Source organism: Macrotis lagotis, chromosome 2 (assembly GCF_037893015.1).
Source record: "Macrotis lagotis isolate mMagLag1 chromosome 2, bilby.v1.9.chrom.fasta, whole genome shotgun sequence".
Taxonomy (NCBI): Eukaryota; Metazoa; Chordata; class Mammalia; order Peramelemorphia; family Peramelidae; genus Macrotis; species Macrotis lagotis.
In genome coordinates this window covers 271,744,733-271,767,671 of record NC_133659.1, presented here as the reverse complement: position 1 = coordinate 271,767,671, position 22,939 = coordinate 271,744,733, and the positions used below count along the sequence as shown (strand labels likewise).

The following is a 22,939-nucleotide window of genomic DNA, read 5'->3' as shown; positions in this document are numbered from 1 at the left end:
GAACTGTTGCATAAAGTAGAAGGGGATAGCACAATGGACTAAAAACCAGAATCCTACAATATGTTGTTTGCAAGAAACACATTTGAAGCAGAGGGATACACGCAGGGTAAAGGTAAAAGAATCAGAGATAGCAATCCTGATCTCAGATAAAGTAAAAGCAAAAAGAAATCTCATTTAAAGGGATAAGGAAGGACATTATATCTTCTTAAAAGGCAGCATTGATACTGAAACTGTTTCGTAAGTAAACATATATGCACCCAGAGATATAGCAAACAAATTCCTAGAGAGAAATCTGAGTGAATTTCAAGGAGACATAGATAGTAAAACTTCAATAATTGGAGACTGCAAGTTCCCTCTCTCAGAAATAGATAAATCTTCCCACAAAATAAGCAAGAAGGAAGTTAAAAAGGTAAATGAAATCTTAGAAAACTTAGATATGACTCTTCTGGGAAAAAAAAACTTCATGTGAATAGAAACGAATATTACTTTATCTTGCCAGTACATGGCATCTTTGACCAGATACTAGGGAACAAAAGTCATTAAAATCAGGCAAAAAGGCAGAAATAATAAATACATACATTTTCAGACCATGGTGCAATAAAAATTACAAGGGTCATGGAAAGATAAACCAAAAACTAATTGGAAATTAAATAACTTAATAACTCTTAAATAATCCAAAATTAAATAACAAATTAGAAATTCTGAAAATCAATGGAGACTCTAATAAAATTGAAAGAAAGAAAACCATTGATCTCATAAATAAAAATTAGTGTTGGTTTTATGAAAAAGCCAATAAAATAAACAAAATTTTGGTTACTCTGATTAAAATAAGAAAGAAGAAAACCAATTTACCTGTACCAAAAATGAAAAGGTTGGGGGCAACTAGGTGTCACAGTGGATAGAGCACTGGCTCTGGAGTCAGGAGTACCTGAATTCAAATATGGCCTCAGACACTTAATAATTACCTTACTGTGTGGTCTTGGGCAAGCCACTTAACCCCATTGCCTTGCAAAACCTAAAAACTAAAAAAAAAAAAAATGAAAAGGTTGAACTAGCCACCAATGAATAAAAAATTAAAGAGATGGTTCAGAGCTACTTTGCCAAACAGTATTCTGACAAATTGGATAACATGAGTGAAATGGATGAATATTTACAGAAATGCAAAATAAAAAAGAAGAAATAAATCACGACCACATTTCAGAAAAAGAAATTGAAGAAACCTTTAATAACCTCCCTAAGAAAAAGTCTCCAGGTCCAGATGGATTTGCAATTGAATTCTACCAAACATTTAAGGAACAATTAATTCCTACTCTGCATAAACTATTTTTAAAAAATGGGAGAAGGTGGAGTTCTGCTAAATTCCTTTTATGACAACAACATGGTGCTGATATCTAAACCAGGAAGAACAAAAACAAAGGAAATTATAGATCAATCTCCCTAATGAATAAAAATGCAAAAATCTTAAATAAAATGTTAGCAATGTAACTACAGAAAGTTATTACCAGGATAATACACCATGATTGGATAGGATTTATACCAGGTAGGCAGGAATTTATCAACATTATGAAAAAACTCATCATAATTAAATATATCAATAGAAAGACCAAGAAAAGTCATAAAATTATCTCAGTAGATGCTGAAAAAACTTTTGATAAAATACACCTTTTCCTAGTCAAAACACTAGAAGGTTTAGGAGTAAATGAATTTTCCTTAAAATTATAAAGAGTATATATATCTAAAACCATCAACAAATATTATCTGTAAAGGGAATAAACTCAGAGAATTTCCAATAAAATAAGTTGAGAAACAAAGTTGCCCATTTTCACCATTAATATTCAGTTATGGTAGTGGAAATGTTAGCTGTAGCAAGAAAAGGAAAACAAATTGAAGGAATAAGAATTGGCAATGGAGACTTCCGGCCAAGATGGGGGAGAGAAGACAGGCACAGTTCTAAAGTCTCCTGATCTCTTCCCCATCTATCACTTGAAACAAACCTCTTAAAAGAATTCCAATCCAGGAAACCCAGAAAGAAAAGCCAGGAGAGGAAAATCTACCTCAGGATTTGTCTCCCGCAGCAGCCTTGGCTGAGTACCAGCAGGTGAGTCTGGGCTCCAAGGGAAGATCAGCCCGGGATCAGCCAGATTGACAGCTGAATTGGATTCAGGAGTCTGAGGGCCCAAGAGCCGGACATGCTGGATCAGCGGTTGGGCTGTACGAGGGGGGCTAGGGTCCACCGGGAAGCAAAGGTGCTGGTGTTGGTGCTGTCCCCCTGGAGCTTGGGGAAGGGTCTGCGGGGAGAGGTCTGGTGCAGGAGAGCTGCAGACACCATCCCTGGGCTCCTCAGGTCTGAGAAACTCTGAGCCCATGCCTCCATTGCACTGAGGCCTCCTCCCAAACAAATGCAAACTACTTCTGCCTCAGGCCCAGGTGTGTGAGCAGAAGAACCAGCCCAGCTGAGGAATGACCTCAGGCCAGGGTAAAGCCCACCATTGATTGAAGGCAAACAAATTCAATAGTTCCAACTCCTCCCTTTGGGCAAAGGGAAAAGGCCTCCCAACCAAGGTCACAGACACTCCAGAGAGGGCAACCAGCACCTCCCACTGGCCAGCCGGAGAAACTGCAATCAGCAGAGCCTTTAGCGATCCCAAGCCCAGGTGAACCAGCCCCACCCAACTCAAGGTCTTAGCATAATGAAGAAGGGTCAGCAGAAAGGTGGATCCATAGAAAAATTCCTGGAAGGGAAAGACCCCAACTCAGAGAGACCTGGAACCTCTGAGAATACAATCTGGTCTCCAGCACAGAAAGACTTCCTTGAAGAAATAAGGAAGGAGCTTAAAAATTTGGAAGAGACAATTATTACCTTGAAAAAAGAAAAAAAAACCTTAGAAAGTACAATTGGACAAACACAAAAGGAGAATAAATCTCTCAGATCCTCAAATGAGCAAATGCAAAAAGAAATTAATTCTCTCAAAACCTCAATTGGTCAAATGGAAAGCTCTTTCAAAATTAGAATTGACCAATTGGAAAAGGAGTTGCAAAAGGTTAATGAAGAAAACTCCTCCCCCAAAAAAAGAATGGAGTCTACAGAAACTAATGACTCCATGAGACAGTAAGAGTCAGCTAAACAAAATCAAAAAATAGAAAAAAAATAGAAGCAAATGTAAAATACCTCATCACAAAACTACTGACCTCGAGAATAGATCGAGGAGGGGCAACCTGAAAATTATAGGACTTCCTGAAAACATTGAAGAGAAAAAAAGCCTGGACTTAATATTACAGGATCTAGTGATGGAAAACGGCCCTGACATCAGGGAATCGGAGGGCAAAGTAGTTATTGAAAGAGTACATCGATCCCCACCAGAGAAAGGTCCTAAAACGAAAACACCAAGGAATGTTGTGGCCAAACTGCAGAACTATCAGATAAAAGAGAAAATCCTGCAAGCAGCCAGAAAGAAGCAATTTAAATATCAAGGAGCCACAGTAAGGATCACGGAGGACCTGGCTGCTTCAACTTTAAGGGATCGAAGGGCCTGGAACGAGATATTTCAAAGAGCACAGGAGCTTGGAATGCAGCCAAGAATCTACTTTCCTGCAAAGTTGAGCCTTCTCTTCCAGGGAAAAAGATGGACATTTAACAAAATGGAAGAGTTCCAAAAATTTCTGATGAAAAGACCAGAGCTAAAAAGAAAATTTGGATATTAAACAGGAGGTTCAAGAGACACATGAAAAGGTAAAAAAAGGGGGGGGGCAGTAAAAGGAAAAAAATGCAATCCAGTAAGTTGAAACTGGCTATATCCCAGCATGGGGGGGGGGGCACTCTCATAAATCATGAGAAAATGTAACTCTAACAGAGAGAATACACCTAGCCAGAAATGATGGACATCCATGGCCTATCCATGAGACTGCTATCTAATGGGAAATAACTGGCTTTAACCCCATTTGGGAGAAAGACTCTAATATTAAACTCTCAGGAATTTTGACTCTATCCAATAGAATATACTGAACTAGAAGGGACAGACACTCAGAATTTTCTATGACCTAGATAGAATGATCTAAAAAAATACACTACCTCCCTAAAAAGGGGGACAGGAAAGAGACAGGAGGAGGGAGAAGATTGAATGGGACAAATTTCATTACACTAAGAGGTACAAAAAACCTATGGTAATAGAGTGGAAGAAGGGAGCAGAGGAGAAACACCTGAATCTTCTTCTCATCAGACTTGGCTTAAAGTCAACCTACACATACTCAGTTAACTTATAAAACACCTAACCTTTCAAGTATTAAAAGGGGAAAAGGGGAGGGGGTATGGAAAAAGGGAAGGGGAGTGGGGAAAATAAGGGTAAATAACAAAAGGAAGGGAAGGGAAAAGGGAAAAAGGGAAATGGGATAGAAAGGGGAGGGTGTGAAATAGGAGGGCAAACATACTGAAGGGGGTGGTATTCAAAAGCAAAATACTGGGGAATATGGATAAAAGGGGAGAAAAGGGGGAAAATACAAACAGAGGGAAGATAGCACAGAGGGCACTAAAGAATTATTAATCATAACCTTCAATGTGAATGGGATGAACTCTCCCTTAACACATAAGCAAATAGCAGAGTGGATTAAAAACCAGAATCCTACAATATGCTGCTTACAAGAAACTCATTTGAAGCAGAGAGATACATATAGAGTGAAGGTAAAAGGTTGGAGCAAAATATATTTTGCTTCAGCTGAAGTAAAAAAAGCAGTGGTAGCAAACCTTATCTCAGACAAAGCAGCAGCAAAAATAGATAGCCTAAAAAAGAGATAAGGAAGGAAACTTTATCCTCCTAAAAGGTACCATAGAAAATAAAGTCATTTCAATATTGAATGTATATGCACCCAGTGGGACAGAACCCAAGTTCTCAGAGGAGAAGCTGAAAGAATTACAGGAAGACATAGACAGCAAACCTCTTCTAGTAGGAGACCTCCACCTCCCGCTATCAGATCTAGATAAATCAAATCATAAAACAAACAAGAAAGAAATTAGGGAGGCAAATAGATTGTTAGAAAAATTAGATATGGTAGACTGATGGAGGAAACTGAATGGGGATAGAAAGGAATATACCTTTTTCTCTGCAGTACATGGAACTTATACAAAAACTGACCATGTACTAGGACATAAAAACCTACTGATCAACTGCAGAAAGGCAGAAATAGTGAATACATCTTTCTCAGATCACAATGCTATAAAAGTCATATGCAATACTGGGACAAGGAGATATAGACCCAGAGCAAATTGGAAACTGAATAACCTCTTATAGAAAGAATTAACCATTTTATCCTAGATAATGATAATAATGAAACAACAAACCAAAATGTATGAGATTCATTCAAAGCAATTCTCAGGATATATTATAGCTATAAATGCTTATATGAATAAATTGAAGAAAGAGGAAATCAATGAACTAAACATGCAACTAAAAAAATTAGAGAAAGTACAAATAAAAAATCCCCAATCAAATACCAAATTGGAAATTTTAAAAATTAAAGGAGAAATTAATAAAATTGAAAGCAAAAATACTGTCGAATTAATAAATAAAACCAAAAGTTGGTATTATGAAAAAAACAATAAAATTGATAAACCTCTGGTCAATTTGATTAAAAAAAGAAAGAAACCAAATTGCTAGTATTATAAATGAAAAAGGTGAACTCACCACCAATGAGGAGGAAATTAAAGTAATAATTTGAAATTATTTTGCCCAACTCTATGCCAATAAATTTGATAATCTAAGTGAAATGGATGACTCTTTACAAAAATATAAATTGCCCAGGTTAAATGAAGAAGAGATTAAATTACTTAAACAGCCCTATATCAGAAAAAGAAATTCAACAAGCCATTATTGAACTCCCTAAAAAAAAATCTCCAGGGCCTGATGGATTCACAAGTGAATTCTACCAAACATTTAAGCAAGAATTGGTTCCAATCCTATATAAACTCTTTGGAAAAATAGGGAAAGATGGAACTCTGCCTAACTCTTTCTATGAAACCAATATGGTACTGTTACCTAAACCAGGAAGAGTTAAAACAGAGAAAGAAAATTTTAGACCTATTTCCCTGATGAATATAGATGCAAAAATCCTAAATAAAATCTTAGCAAAATGACTACAAGTCATAACTAGGATAATACATTATGATAAAGTAGGATTTATTCCAGGAATGCAGGGTTGGTTCAATATTAGGAAAACTGTTAGTATACTCAATTATATCAATAACAAACCTATCAGAAATCATATGATCATATCAATAGATGCTGGAAAAGCTTTTTACAAAATACAGCATCCATTCCTATTAAAAACATTAGAGAGTGTAGGAATAAATGGACTGTTCTTTAAAATAATTGGCAGTATCTATCTGAAACCATCAACAAGCATTATATTCAATGGGGAAAGGCTAGAGGCATTCCCAATAAGATCAGGGGTGAAACAAGGGTGCCCATTATCACCACTAGTATTCAATATTGTATTAGAAATGTTAGCATCAGCAATTAGAGAAGAAAAAGAAATTGAAGGAATTAGAATTGGGAAAGAAGAGACAAAACTCTCACTCTTCACAGATGACATGATGGTCTACCTAGAGAATCACAAGAAATCATCTGTGAAGAGTGAGAGTTTTGTCTCTTCCTTCCCAATTAGCAATTTTAGCAAAGTTGCAGGTTATTAAATAAATCCCCATAAATCCTCAACTGTTCTATATATGTCTAGCAAGAAACAGCAGGAAGAGCTAGAAAGAGAAATCCCATTCAAAATAACCTCAGACAGTGTAAAATATTTGGGAGTCTATTTGCCAAGACAGACTCAGAGTCTTTTTGAAAACAATTATAAAACACTTCTCACACAAATTAAATCAGATTTAAATAACTGGGCAAATATCAACTGCTCATGGATAGATAGAGCTAATATAATAAAAATGACAATTCTACCAAAACTAAACTATCTGTTTAGTGCCCTGCCAATCAAAATTCCAAAAAAAATACTTTAATGAGTTTGAAAAAATTGTAAGTTAATTCATATGGAGAAATAAAAAGTCAAGAATTGCCAGGAGCTTAATGAAAAAAATGCAAATGAAGGTGGTTTAGCACTACCCGATCTAAAAGTATATTATAAAGCATCAGTCATCAGAACTGCTTGGTATTGGCTAAGAAATAGAGTGGTGGACCAGTGGAATAGACTAGGTGTAAAAGCAGGAGAGGATTATAGTAATCTGCTGTTTGATAAACCCAAAGAGTCTCGCCACTGGGATAAAAACTTCCTCTTTGATAAAAACTGCTGGGATAATTGGAACTTAGTATGGAAGAAACTTAGATTAGACCGACATCTCACACCCTTTACCAAGATAATATCCAAATGGTTACAGGACATAGACATAAAAAACAATACTATAAGCAAATTAGAAGATCAAGGATTAGTCTACCTGTCAGATCTATGGAAAGGGGAACAGTTTATGACTAAGGAAGAGTTGAAGAACATCACTAAAAACCAATTAGATGATTTCAATTACATTAAATTAAAAAGCTTTTGCACAGATAAAACCAATGTAATCAAGATCAAAAGAAAAGTAGTAAATTGGGAAACAATCTTTACAATGAAAGATTCTGACAAAGGACTCATTTCTAAAATATACAGAGAACTGAGTCATATTTTTAAAACAAAAAGCCATTCCCCAATTGACAAATGGTCAAAGGATATGCAAAGGCAATTTACAGATGAGGAGATCAAAGCAATCCATAGCCATATGAAAAAATGCTCTAAATCATTAATTATTAGAGAAATGCAAATTAAAGCTTCTCTGAGGTACCACCTCACACCTCTCAGATTGGCCAGTATGACCAGGAAGGATAATGATTATTGTTGGAAGGGATGTGGGAAATCTGGGACACTATTACACTGTTGGTGGAGCTGTAAACTCATCCAACCCTTCTGAAGAGCTATTTGGAACTATGCCCAAAGGACAACAAAAATGTGCATACCCTTTGACCCAGCAATACCACGACTTCAGGGTCTATACCCTGAAGAGATGAGGGAAAAGGGTAAAAACATTACTTGTACAAAAATATTTATAGCAGCCCTGTTTGTGGTGGCAAAGAATTGGAAATCCAGTAAATGTCCTTCAACTGGGGAATGGCTTAGCAAACTGTGGTATATGTATGTCATGGAACACTATTGTTCTATTAGAAACCAGGAGGGATGGGATTTCAGGGAAACCTGGAGGGATTTGCATGAACTGATGCTGAGTGAGATAAGCAGAACCAAAAAAACACTGTACATCCTAACAGCCACATGGGAGTGATGTTCAGCCTTGAAGGACTTGCTCATTCCATCAGTGCAACAATTGGGAACAATTTTGGGCTGTCTGCAAAGGAGAGTACCATCTGTATCCAGATAAGGAGCTGTGGAGTTTGAACAAAGTACAAAGACTATTCCCTTTAATTTGGAAAAAAACAGATAACTTATTGTCTGATATGGTTACCTCTGAGAATTCTGTTCTCCTTAAGGATATGATTTCTCTCTCATCACACCCAATTTGGATCAAGGTACAACATGGAAACAAAGTAAAGACTGACGGAGTGCTATCTGAGGGGTGGGGGTGGAGGGAGGGAAGCAAGATTGGGAGAAAATTGTAAAACTCAAATAATATCTTTAATAAAAAAAGAAAAAAAGAAAAAAAAAGAATTGGCAATGAAGAAATAAAACTTTCACTCTTTCCAGATGATATGATGGTATATTAAGAGGATATCTAAAAAACTCCTTGACAAAATTAACAAGTTAAGCAAAGAAACAGGATATAAAAGAAATTCCATTTAAAGTAATTATAGACAACATTAAATACTTGGGAACCTACCTCCCAAGACAAACTCAGAAACTGTATGAAGACAATTATTATGCACTTCTCACCAAAATAAAGCCAGATCTAAATAATTGGGAAAATGTCAAATGCTCATGGTTAGGTGGAACTGATATAAGAAAAATGGCAATGCTTCCCTAATTAAATTACTTATTCATTGCTACAGCAATCAAACTACCAAATTACTACTTTACTGAGTTAGAAAAAATAGTAACAAAATTCATCTAGAGCAAAAAGAGGTCAAGAATAGCAAGGAAACTGATGGAAAAAAAATCTAAAGGAAGGTGACCTAGCTCTATCAGATCTAAAATTATACTTAAAAGAGGCAGTCATCAAAACCACCTGGTACTGATTCAGAAATAGAGTAATGGATCAGTGAATTAGGATAGGTTCAAAGGAAGTTGCAGCAAATGACTACAGCAATCTTCTGTTTGATAAACTGAAAGGACATCAGGTTCTGAGATAAGAATTCACTATTTAACAGAAATTTTTGGGAATACTTTAAAATAGTATGGCAAAAATCAGATATAGTCCCACATCTCACATCCTATACCAAAATATAGTTTAAATGGATACAAGACTTATACATAAAGAGTGACACCATAGATAATACTCTATCTATCAGATATATGGAAAAGGGATTTAATTTAGGATCAAACAGGATTTAGAGTACACTATTTCCAATTCTAGGCCTATTTCCAGAAGAAATCATAAAAAATGGGAAAAGTTCCCTAAGTTCCAAAATAATCATAGCAGTTCTTTTTGTATTGGCAAAAAAAAAAATAGAATTTGAGGGGATGTCTATAAATTTGCAAATGGTTAAACAAGTTATGATATATGATTACTATGGATTATTATTGTTCTATAAGAAACCATAAATGATCAGACTTTAGAGAAGCATGGGATGATTTAGGGAATCTTATACTGAGCAAAAGGAGAAGAATCAAGAGAACAATGTACACATTAACAACAGCATGGTGAGATTATGAACCTTGATGGAAGCAGCTCCTCTCAGCAGTTCAGAGAGTGATAATAACCATATTAGATTGGCTAAGTACAATGTTACCCCCATCTAGAGGAAGAAAAACAAAATAAAAACAAAAAACAAAAATCCCTTCAGAATCTGATGTACAGGGTCTTCCGGTCAAGATGGTGGAGAGAAGACAGGCACAGTGGTAAAATCTCCTGATCTTCCCTCATAAACAAGATGAAACAAACCTCTTAACAGAAATCTGATCTAGAAAATCCAGAAAGAAAATCCAGGAGAAGAACATATACTTCAGGATTTGTCTCCCCAGATCATGGTTGAGTCTGAGCACAAAGGGCAGACTCTGTTGGGAACATGGGTCCTGAGTGCCTGGGAGCCTGGATTAGCCTCAGATTGGCCTCATTAGCAGTGAGGCAGGAGCCTAGAAGCCTGAGGGTCTGAGTATTGGACTGGCTTGATCAGCATCGGGGCTAGAGTCTGGTCAGCTATGGGGACTCGGGTCAACTATGGAGCAAAGGCATTGGCTGTGGCACTGACCATCTGGAGTTTATAGGCAGGGCTGGAGGGAGAGTTCAGCTGAAGGAGAGCTACAGACATCAATCCCTGGGCACCTCTGGTCTGAAGGAACTCAGACTCCATACCTTTATTTCAGCTGAAGCCTCTTCGCAGAACAAACAGAATTACAGCCCAGATTTCACACCCCCCCCCAAGGCCAAGCAACTGTGAATAGGGAGTGATGACCTCACCACAGGCTATAGCCCACCACTGATCAAAGGGAAAAGTATTCAACCACTCCCTCTAGGCCAAGGGAGAGGGCCTCACTAAAGGTCACAGACACCCCAGAGAAAGCAAACAGCACATCCTACTGGCCAGCTGGAGATACTACACTCTGTGAGCAAAACCTCTAACACCACTTACTGACCTGCTGGGGTGAGTAAAACCTCTAAGGATCCCAACTCCAAACTTCTATGAACCCCCACCCCAACACAAGGTCTTAAGATAATGAAGGAAGGCCAGTGAAAAAGAGGGTCCATAGAAAAATTCTTGGAAGGAAAAGCCACTAACTCAATGAGATTTAGAACCTCTGAGGAGTTTATGACCTGCTCTCCAGCATAGAAAGATTTCCTTGAAGAATTAAGGAGGGAGTTTAAAAATCAATTGGAAAATTTGGGGGAGAAAATCAACACCTTGCAAGAAGAAAATGATTCTCTAAAAACCTCAGATGGTCAAATGGAAAACTCTTATAAAAATAGAATTGACCAATTGTAGAAGGAGTTGCAAAAGGAAAATGAAGAAAAGTCTTCTCTAAAAAAAGAATGGAGTCTGTGGAAACTAATGACTTCATGATATAGCAAGAAATTGTTAAACAAAACCAAAAAATCAAAAAGTAGAGGAAAATGTAAAATACTTCATCAGCAAAACCACTGACCTCAAGAGTAGATCAAGGAGGGACAACCTGAGTATTATAGGCCTTCCTGAAAACATTGAAGAAAAAAAAAACCTGGAAGTAAAATTACAGATTTAATGATGGAAAATGATCTTATATCATGGAAACAGAGGGCAAAATAGTTATGGAAAGAATACATTGATTCCCTCTGGAAAGAGATCCTAAAATGAAAACATGAAGGAATTTTATGGTCAAATTCCTGAACTATTCAGATAAAAGAGAAAATCCTGCAAGCAGTCAAAAAGAAACAATGTAAATACCAAGGAGCCACAATGAGAATTACACAGGATCAAAGGGCGTGGAATAAGATATTCCAAAGATCATGGGTACTTGCAATGCAGCCAAGAATCCACTTTCCAGCAAAACTGAGCCTTCTCTTCCAGGGGAAAAGATGGTAATTTATTGAAATGGGAAACTTCCAAAAATTCCTGATGAAAAGAACAGAGTTAAACAGAAAATCTGGACATCAAACAGAAAGTTCAAGAGATGCATGATAAGCTTATAAAAAAGGGAAAGAGAAAAAAACTGCTATCCAATATGATGAAGCTGGTGACATCACAACATGGGAAATGGATTCTCATAACTCTTTAGAATTGTAACTCTATCAGAGAGAATTTACTTAGCCAGAAGTTATGGACACTCATGACTTATCCAATTGGAAGAAACTGGCTATATCCATATTTGTGAGAAAGACTCTAATAAACTTCAAGAATTGCAACTCTATTAGAGAGAATATACTTAACCAGAAGTGATGCATTCTCATGACTTCCTGTGACTCAGATAAAATGATTTAAAAACAATACCTCCTTAAAAAGGGGGACAGAAAGGAGACAGGAGGATGGAGGGGAAATCTCATTCAATAAAGAGGTACAATAGATGTACTGTAATAGAAGGGAAGAAGGGAGGAGATGAGAAACACCTGAATTTTCCTCTGATCAGACTTGACTTAAAGTTAACTTATGCACACACTCAGTTAACTTAAGAATCATTTTACCTTTCAAGTATCAAAACGTGAAAAGGGGAAGGGGATGGAGACAGGGAGGGGAAGAAAAGGGGAACTAACAGAAGAAAGGGAAGGGAAAAAAGTGGGAAAGGGAAAGGGGAAATAAAGGGGATGGGGTAGATATAGGAGAGCAAATACACTGAAGTTGACCATATTCAGAAACAAAATACTGGGGTATATATGGATAGTGTTTAAAAGGGTGGAAATACAATCAGAGGGGAAATAATTTGGAGAGCAATAAAGAGTTAGTAATGATAACTTTGAATGTGAATGGGATGAACTCTCCCTTAAAACATAAGTAAATTTCAGAGTGGATTAAAAATCAGTGGTGAAATGGATAGAGCACCGGCCCTGGAGTCAGGAGTACCTGAGTTCAAATCTGGCCTCAGACACGTAATTACCTAGCTGTTTCACCTTGAGCAAGTCACTTAACCCCATTTACCTTGCAAAAAAAAAACAGACTCCTACAGTAATCTGCTTATAAGAAACTCATTTGAAGCAGAGAGATACATACAGAGTAAAGGTAAAAGGTTAGAGCAAAATATGTTTTGCAGCTGAAGTGAAAAAAAGCAGGGTTAGAAATCCTTATCTCAGAAAAAGGAGCTGCAAAAATACATAGCATTAAAAGAGATAAGGAAGGAAACTATATCCTCTTAAAAGGCAGCATAGGCAATAAAGCAATTTCACTACTAAATATGTATGCACCCAATGGAATATCATCCAAATTCTTAGAGGAGAAGTTGAAGGAGTTACAGGTAGATATAGACAGCCAAACAACTGGTAGAGACCACATTGTTTAAGGTTAAAAGTATCAGGAAGTGCCTCCCATCCCCTCCAGGCCTAGGGAGAGGGCCCCAAATCAAGTTCACAGACTCTCCAGAGAAAGCAATCTGCATCCCCTACAGGTGGACCCATTTGGACTTATTAAATTCAGTAAGCAAAGCCTCTAACACCCCCTACTGGCTGGCCCATTTGGAGTTACTAAACCCAGTGAATAAACCCTCTAGGGATCCCAACTCCAAATCTCTGTGAACCAGCCCCTCCTCCAACACAAGATCTTAGTAAAATGAAGAAAGACCACTAAAAAGGAAGTTCCATAGAAAATTAGCTAGAAGTTAAAGACCCTAACTGACAAAGGTCTAGAACCTCAGAGGAGAATATGATTTGGTCTCCAGTACAGAAAGACTTCCTTGGCAAAATCAGGAAGGAGTTTAAAAATCAATTGGAAAATCTGGGAGAGAAAATACCCTACAAGAAAACAAGTCCTTCAAAAAATGCAATTGGACAAATGCAAAAGGAAAATAATCCTCTCAAACCATCAATTGATCAAAAGGAAAATTTTTTCAAAAATAGAACTGACCAATTAGAAAAGGAGTTGCAAAAGGTAAATGAAGAAAATTCTTCTTTTAACAAAGTATAGAGTCTGTGGAAACTAATGACTTCATGAGAGAACAAGAATCTGTTAAACAAAAACAAAAAAATCAAAAAATAGAAGAAAATGTAAAATACATCATCAGCAAAACCACTGACCTCAAGAATAGCTCAAGAAAGACCACCTGAGAATTATAGGTCTACGTGAAAACATTGAAGAGAAATAAAACCTGGACTTACTATTACAGAATTAGTGATGGAAAATTGCCCTAACATCATATAACTAGAGGGCAAAATAGTTATTGAAAGAATACATCAGTTCCCTGTGGATAGGGATCCCAAATGGAAAATGCCAAGGAATATTGTGGACAAATTCCAGAACTAAGAGATAAAAGAGAATATCCTGCAAGAGCCAGAAAGAAACAATTTAGATAGTGAGGAACCACAGTAAGGATTACAAAGATCCTGGTTGCATCAACTTTAAGGTATTGACAGGCCTGGAATGTAATATTCCAAAGAACAAGGAAGCTTGCAAAGCAGCCAGAATTCACTGTCTGGTAAAACTGAGCCTTCTCTTCCAGGGGGAAAGATGGACATAAACTGCTTCCCTTTCCATAGAACTGACAAGTAAATTGCTCCTTGATCTTCAAGTTTACTTATAATAATTTTTTATATCTAAATCCTGTATCCATTTTGATCTTATCTTGCTATAGGACATGAGCTTTTGGTCTAATTTAATTTTCTTCCATACTAACTTCCAATTTTCCCAACAGTTTTTCTCAAAGAGAGAGTTTTTTATCCCAAAAGCAGAACTCTTTGGGTTTATCAAACAGCAGATTACTATATAATCAATTCCTGCTTTTACAGCTAGTCTATTCCACTTATCTACCACTCTATTTTGTAGCCAATAACTGACAGTTTTGATGACTGATGCTCTGTAATATAATTTTAAAACTGATAGGTCTAAGCCACCTTCTTTTGCATTTTTTCATTAAGTCTCTTATTTCTCCATATGAATTTAATTACAATTTTTTCTAATTCATTAAAGTAATTTATCAGAATTTCAATTGGTAGGGCACTAAACAAGTAGTTTAGTTTGGGTAGGATTGTCATTTTTATCATATTAGCTCAGTCTATCCATGAGCAGTTGATATTTGCCCAGTTATTTAAATCTGATTTTATTTGTGTGAAAAGTGTTTTGCAATGGTTTTCAAGATGTTTCTGAGTCTGCCTTTGGTGGTAGAATCCCAGGTATTTTATATTGTCTGTAGTTACTTTGAATGGGATATCTCTTTCTACCTCTTTCTGCTTCATCTTGCTAATCATATCTAGAAATGTTGAGGAATTATGAGGTTTTATTTTAAATCCAGCAACTTTGCTAAAGTTGCTAATTGTTTCCAGTAATTTTATAGATGATTTTTTGGGATTCTCTAGGTATAGTATCATGTCATCTGCAAAGAGTGAGAGTTTTGTCTCTCTTTTTTTCCCAAATCTAGTTCCTTCAATTTCTTTTTCTTCCCTTATTGCTGAAGCTTATATTTCTAATAAGATATTGAATAGTGGTGGTGATAATGGGCATCCCTCTTTTGCCCCTGATCTTATTGAGAATGCCTCTAGCCTATCCCCAATACATTTAATGCTTGTTAATGGTTTCAGATAGATACTACTTATTATTTTAAGGAACAATCCATTTGTTCCCATACTCTAGTGTTTCTAGCAGGAATGAGAGCTGTATTTTGTCAAAAGCTTTTACAGCATCTATTAATATAATCATCTGATATAATCATATCATAATCATAGGTGGTTTATTGATATAATTAATTATTCTGGCAGTTTTTTAATATTGAACCAACCCTTCATTCCTGGAATAAATCCAACTTGGTCATAATGTATTATCCTAGTGATAACTTGTAGTTCTTTTACTAAGATTTTAATTAAGATTTTTGCATCTATATTCATCAAGGATATCGGTCTAGATTCCCTTTCTCTGTTTTAACTCTTCCTGGTTTAGGTATCAGCACCATACATTGGTATCATAGAAAGAGTTAGGTAGAGCTCTGTTTTGACCTGTTTTTCCAAAGAGTTTATATAGAATTTTAACCAATTGTTCCTTACATCTTTGATAGAATTCCCTTGTGAATACATTTGACCCTGGAGATTTTTTCTTAGGGAGTTCAATAATGGCTTGTTGAATGTACTTTTTCTAGTATAGGGTTATTTAGGAATTTAATTTCCTCTTCATTCAACCTGGGAAACTTATATTAGTGTAAATACTCATCCAGTTCACTTGGATTATCAAATTTATTGGCATAGAGTTGGACAAAATAAGTCCTATTTATTAATTTCCTTCTCATTGGTGGTGAGTTCATCTCATTGGTGGTGAGTTCATCTTTTACAGTTATGGTACTATTAATTTGATTTTCTTCTACCTTTTTTTAAAATCAAATTGACCAGGGGTTTATCTGTTTTATTGTTTTTTATTCATAAAACCAACACTTGTTTTTATTTATTATTTCAATAGATTTTTTGCTTTCAGTTTTATTAATTTCTCCTTTAATTTTTAGAATTTCTAATTTGGTATTTTATTGAGGTTTTTAATTTGTTATTTCTCTATTTTTTCAGTGTCGGGGGTCGGCCCTGACTGCCTGAGTGGATAGGACCTCCCCGAGAGTGAGGTCAGGCCAATCTAAAGAAGACACGGTTCCTTAAGGGGAGCAGTGGCTTCACAAGGTTGGCCTGTGTCGCTTGCTCCAATCGGGTGGTAGGTTCTGCCCTTGGGGCGGATCGGGGTGGCAGCCCAGAACGAACTCCCTATATTAGCCATCACCCTGAGCTATTCGGGGGATCCCTCTGCACCTAATAAAACATATGCCTCCTGAAGAAGTGTCTGCCTGGGTCCCTCCTCGCTGATCCCCGGGGGAGGGAAATACCAGGGACGCCTGAAGCAGTGCCCACTGAGGAGCTCACTCGGGAGTCCGGGGAAGAAGACCCCGGACAGAACTGGCCCCCGAACAGGGACACCCGAAGACCCCGCCGAGTGAGGTAAGCCTGTTTAAGTAAAAACAGAAGAGGCAGACACCCTAGGTCCACGGGACACCTAGAGGGAGTAAAGATGGGCAAAGGAATGTCTAAGCATTTACAGCCAGAGGATTCAGGAGTATTAGCATGTCAAGTACATGCACTAGTAAAGACTCATGGTATAAGAGTCCGTATAAAAGAATGTAAGGATTGGGTGGAAAAAATATTGGTTGTCTCTCCTTGGGTCTCCCACACCGGCATTGACCCTCAGAAGTGGAGAGTGGTAGGAACTCAAATGTCCTCTTACAACACAGAAAAAACCTGGCTTTCTAACGGACACAGACTTTGTAATTTACTCTGTGGTGGCCGCGGCCCTTGACCCGCAGCCCCCCCACAAGGAGCCGTGTCCGGAGAATCACAAACAGGACCCTCATTACTGGGGGAACCTGAATGGCCCCCGCCCCCAGATGAGGGGCTTGATGACCGGAGGGAACCAGCCCCCAAATACCCTTGGGAAGAACTGGCTGCTGCGAGTCGATCGCCTGCCCCGGTAAAAAGTGATAGTAAGATTTTAGAACAAAAGGGCAAACATACAGAATGGCAAGGGATCTGTGGACAGGGTGCAGATGGCTGGAGCCACGTGCTGATAACAGGAAAGGAAGGGTCTGGGGCGACCGTCCCCAGACAGGCACCCCGCCGGACTCGTTTACAGCAGGCCATTCATAAGGCTTTGGAGGATGGGGAGGAAGTAGAGGAAGAAGACCTAGACTATCTTACCTCCTCAGCAGCTGCTTACCCAGTATTTGTGCAAAGAGAAAACGGCCAACAGGTTAGAGTTCGCCGCCCAATACCGTACAAATTTATCAAAGATCTCAGAGAGGCAGTCCATAATTATGGGCCAGGATCTGCCTATGTAAAACAGCTCATAAGTTCTAACACTCAGACTGCCGCCTGGCTCCCCATGGATTGGGATGAAACTTTACAAGCGGTGTTAGAGTCATCACATTACACCGCCTGGGCTGCCTACTGGCGCAGAGAGGCCAGGCTACAGGCTGAGATCATAGACCCAAATAATTCTGATTTAGTCACTAATCAACTCACTGGATGTGGCCAATTTAACACGGTGGAGGCTCAATTACAACTTTCAGAACCCATTGTCAGGGCAGTGCAGATAGCAGGACTGAATGCCCTGAACAAACTGGCTCGAGCAGCCTCGACTCCCCTGCAGCAGCTGAAACAAAGAACCAAGGAGTCTGCTGTACATTTTATCAGCAGAGTGCAGACCACTGTGGAAGGGAAATTCGGGACAGGAAATGCAGCACAGCCCTTAATCATTCAGTTGATAAAGGGAGGGCTAACTCATTCAAAAGGCTTGCTAGCTACTCTGCCTGCTGACCCCTCCTTAGAGGAGATAATTGATAAGGCCCTAGACGAGGAACCCCCCCGGATCCTCTCCAAACCTCTATTAACCTCCTCGTTAATGCTTTACAAACCACAAGCTTAGTGCCTAGATCAAAGGGTAAAGGAAACTGTTTTCGTTGTGGGAAGGCCGGTCACTTTCAAGCTGAGTGCCGTAATTCCCAGAAGAGTGCAATGAAGTGCTTTGTCTGTGGTAAACCTGGTCATATAGCAAAGCATTGTAGACAGAAAAATAAGAACCAGAAGTATAGTAATGATGGGCCACAGGGAAACGGGAAGAAGGGTCGGGAAGCAGAGGGCCCGACCCCAGGGCTGACCTATTAAATCCCTCGGTTACTATTCCCCTCTCAGAGAGCACAGAATTGAGCCCATGGACTACGACTACTGTTAAAGCCTCCCCTAGGGACTTCCACCGCTTAGTGATTGGAACTGCTCTCGCTCCCCAGGTCATTGTCCACACACAGCTCCTAAGCCCAGGCCAGACTTCTATAACTGTTACAAATCCCCACCATTACCCAATAGAACTAAAAGGCTGTGAGCCTGTTGCTCTTGCTATTTCCCTCCCCTGGATAGATAAGGATTGGAGAGAGTGTACCAATGAGGACACATTTGTGGCCTGGACACAGGCTATATCAGCCCACCGTCCCACTTTACCACTTATAGTGGAGGGAAGAGAGATTGTAGGTTTAATTGATACAGGTGCTGATGTCTCGGTCATATCCACAAAAGATTGGCAGCCCTGTTGGGAACTTTCAAAAACTCCCCAAGACATCACGGGAGTTTCAGGAGGAACTTTGGCGAAAAAGTCCCTAAGATTTCTAAAATGGAAAAGTGATAATATAGCAGGGATTTTCCGCCCTTTGGTACTTACTATTCCTATGTCCCTATGGGGGAGGGATGTTTTGCAAACTTTGGGCTTGTCTCTGACTACAGACACAGCTTTAAACCACTAGGGGTCACTGGAGGGCCGCAACCCATACCACTGACGTGGAGATCCGACAAACCGGTTTGGGTAGATCAGTGGCCCCTCACAAAAGAGAAATTACAGGCCCTTGCTAACATAGTACAAGGACTTTTATCGGCTGGACAAGTAGAGCCATCCACCAGCCCATGGAATTCCCCAGTTTTTGTAATCAAAAAGAAAAGTGGGAAATGGAGAATGTTAGTAGATCTAAGAAAAGTAAATGCCACTCTACAACCTATGGGTACCACCCAGCCTGGGTTGCCTTCTCCAGTTGCCATTCCAAAGACTTGGCCCATAACTGTTATAGATATAAAGGATTGTTTTTATAGTATACCCCTTAACCCTGTAGATAGACAGCGCTTTGCCTTTAGTGTACCTGCTGTAAATTATCAAGAACCTGCTCAGCGTTTTCAGTTTAAAGTCCTTCCGCAAGGCATGGCAAACAGTCCCACTCTATGTCAGGTTTATGTTGCACAGATTTTGATGCCCATTAGGCGAGAACACTCAGGAGCCATTATTATTCATTATATGGATGACATATTAATTTCTGCATCCCACCGGACTGATGTCTCGCTTATTTTACAAAAGATTACCTCAGCCCTAGCAGCATATGGGTTACAAGTTGCCCCTGAAAAGATACAAACAGAACCTCCCTACACATATTTAGGACATCAGGTATACAAGGATTTAGTGAAGAAATCTCCTAAGATTGATACAGCTCAAGTTTCTACATTAAATGACTTTCAGAAATTAATTGGTTCAATCCAATGGCTGAGGAATGTAGTTCCTATTTCCAATGATATGATGTATCCATTGTATAATATTTTAAAAGGCTCATCTGATTTGAACTCGCCTCGTACATGGACCCCTGCAGCCAGGGAAGCTGTTACTCAGATACAGGACTTAGCATCCACATCATTTATGTAACTCTGGTGTGTCATCCTTCATTGGGTAAGGCCGGAGTAGTGTTCCAAGTTACAGGTCCTTTACAATGGGTACATTCATCTAAATCCATGAAGTCTATACCCTCCAAGTTTGAAGTGGATGCACAACTCCTTTTGAAAGCAGCGGAAGCTGCAATCACTATTTTTGGTACCATTCCTATGTTACTGCTCCAGGAGGATCCTGCAATACTTACTCATCTAGCACAGAACTCAGAGGAGTGGGCCATGTTATTGTCTATTTATCCCACTTCTCAAGGTCATCCACCTCCCTCATTACGAGGATGGTTGCAACTCCCTTTGAAGTATCCCTCCAACCCTGTAGTTCCTCAGCCAGTACAGGGAGTCAATGTTTTTACGGATGCTACCAAACACCATAGAGCATCTATTTATATTCCAGACAAGAAGATATTGAAGGTGCTACAAACCCCATATACCTCAGCTCAAAAGTATGAATTGCAGGCCATTGTGATAGCCTTAGAACTGTGTGCTTATGAGCCTTTTAACTTAATCACTGATAGCTATTACTGCTTTGTCTTATTGCAACAGCTAGCTCTAGCAGATCTTTCTTTGTCCAATTCTGCAGTCATAGATCTTTTACACCAAGCACAACGGTCTCTCCTACACCGCTCTGACCCCCTCTGTGTCTTACATGTCAGATCTCATGTGTCCACTTCTGGCCCAATCTACTCAGGGAATGCCATAGCTGACTCGGCTCTCCTTGACCCTGATATCAAAAGTGAGATAGTCATGTATGCAGATCCTTCTATTGTTCATGACACATTTCATCTCCCAGCAAAAACACTTGCACGGCTTTATGGTCTTCCTAAGGAAGAGGCACGTCGCATTGTCCGACAATGCAGGCATTGTGTCCCTTTCCGCCCTGCCCCGCTTGTACATGCCACCAACCCCCGGGGCCTGGCCCCTAATGACATTTGGCAGATGGATGTCACCCACTTTCAGGCCAGCCTGATTCATGTCACTGTGGACACTTTTTCTAACTTTATTATGGCCACTTTGCAGCCTGGTGAGGCTGTACGCCATGTGATAGCTCATTGCCTTCACTGCTTTGCCACCCATGGGATACCCCGGTTGTTAAAAACCGACAACGGCCCAGCCTATACCTCCTCTGCTTTTGCTCGCTTCTGCCACCAATTCGGTGTCACTCATGTTACCGGTATCCCTTACAACCCCACCGGTCAAGCCATCGTGGAGCATGCCAATCAATCCTTGAAGCGCACTCTCATTAAACAAAAAGGGGGAGTGCGTGGTAGGCTCACTGCAGCCCAGGTAGCAACAGCAGTATTCACTAGGAATTATTTGATTGATAATGAACAAGGCATCACCCCTGCCATGAAACAGATGCTGTCAACATCAACACAGACACAAAAACATGAACTACAAACACAAAAACATGATAAAAAAAGCACACTTGCAAAGTCCGACCACAGTTTGGTGGAGAGATGAGGAGGGTCGTTGGCATGGCCCTGCACAGGTTAAGGTGTGGGGAAAGGGATTCTTATGTCTCCAAACAGGTGAGGGAACACGCTGGGTGCCCGTCAAATGGACCAGGGCCTATGAAGAGACGAAGGAAAAGATATCGGAGCAGAAGAAGGCAACGACCTAGCAGGACACGAAGAATTATGAAGACACAAGCTCCTGTATGGCTAAGTATCGTGGGTTTGCTATGTGGATTGCAACCCGCCACCTCTCTTCCTTGGGGCAAGGGTGGGAAGTGGTACAATCTGACCTCTCCTATACGGAGGGCTGCTGATGAACGAGGAGAGACATATTGGGCTGTTGCGAGGGGAGTACCGTCCCTTCGTATAATGGGATGGGGGAGCCAGACAGTGCCATTAAAGTTGCATGGCAACGCCACCGTTGTGCTGGGCTTACATGAACACGGTACATTACCTATACCGATGGAAAGACCATTAAAGAAGCCCCTCACCCTGCCCAGTAGGCCACCGTTCGCAAGTATTCATACCTACGGTACCCTGCTCCACGGGCATCCCAAGACTAGGCCCGCTTGGGCTACCTAACAACACTGAGTTATGGTTTTGGGATGGACAGCAGAACCACACCACGTACACCATGAGACCCTCTCCCACTCCTGTTGCCTTACTGTATGGACAGATGCATCCCGACCTCTGGAAAATAGGAGCGGCCTTAGGGGGAGTGAACGCCTCTTTTCGCCTGTGGCCATGCCCTCGTAATGACGATGCCTGTCATGACTTTTCATTCCAACAATGATATAATGTGTTTAAGACTCTTAACAGCTCTTGCCATCAAACCAAGGACGGCACAGACCGCTTGTGCTACCAGCTGAGCGCCACCGCGCACACCCCTCCGGACGCTCTCTTCCTTCTTTGTCCCCCTGCTAACCTGACTATTCAATTAAAAGGGGAGTCCGCTGGTTTACCCCTTTTTAACATCACTTGTACTGACCCGATTTTTACAAATGTTTTACGGTATAATCATACTGGGTATGCTGTGTTCCTAGCTGTATCCCCTCCCTACCAACTCCTACCTGTCAAAGCAGAAGATTTTGCGTTGTCCCCCGCTGATTCTTTGGTGAAAAAATTGTACCGTGCAGTGTTGGGGGAAAAGTTGTTACGTACCAGGAGGGATGGGATCGGGGATGCTTTGAGTTTGGTGAACTTGGCTGTTGAGATGTATGAGGAATGGCAGATCCAGGAACTAGGGAGTGAGGTGACTATGTTAGCTTCTACTATCCAAACATTCATAACAAACCAGGTCTCCCTCTGGCATTACCAGCAACATGTTGACTCTCTTCTACAGAAGCAAATAGGAGCATTGGAAACAACAGTCCTCTGGTTAGGGGATAGACTGGCCCTTATGGCAGGGTACATGAAACTTCAATGCCATTATAAGTATCAGCCTCTCTGTGTGCTTAATTTGCCT

At 39.7% G+C, this 22,939-nt stretch overlaps 1 protein-coding gene across 1 annotated transcript; it reads left to right on the top strand.

Annotated features, from left to right (window-relative positions):
- Positions 1 to 2,189: 2,189 nt before the first annotated feature.
- Positions 2,190 to 22,706, top strand: LOC141512224 (uncharacterized). Its single transcript, XM_074221051.1, has 3 exons — positions 2,190 to 2,246; positions 16,557 to 16,714; positions 21,528 to 22,706. Exons 1-3 carry the CDS (start codon positions 2,190 to 2,192, stop codon positions 22,054 to 22,056), a joined length of 744 nt encoding a protein of 247 aa, XP_074077152.1. The 3' UTR covers positions 22,057 to 22,706.
- Positions 22,707 to 22,939: the final 233 nt, after the last annotated feature.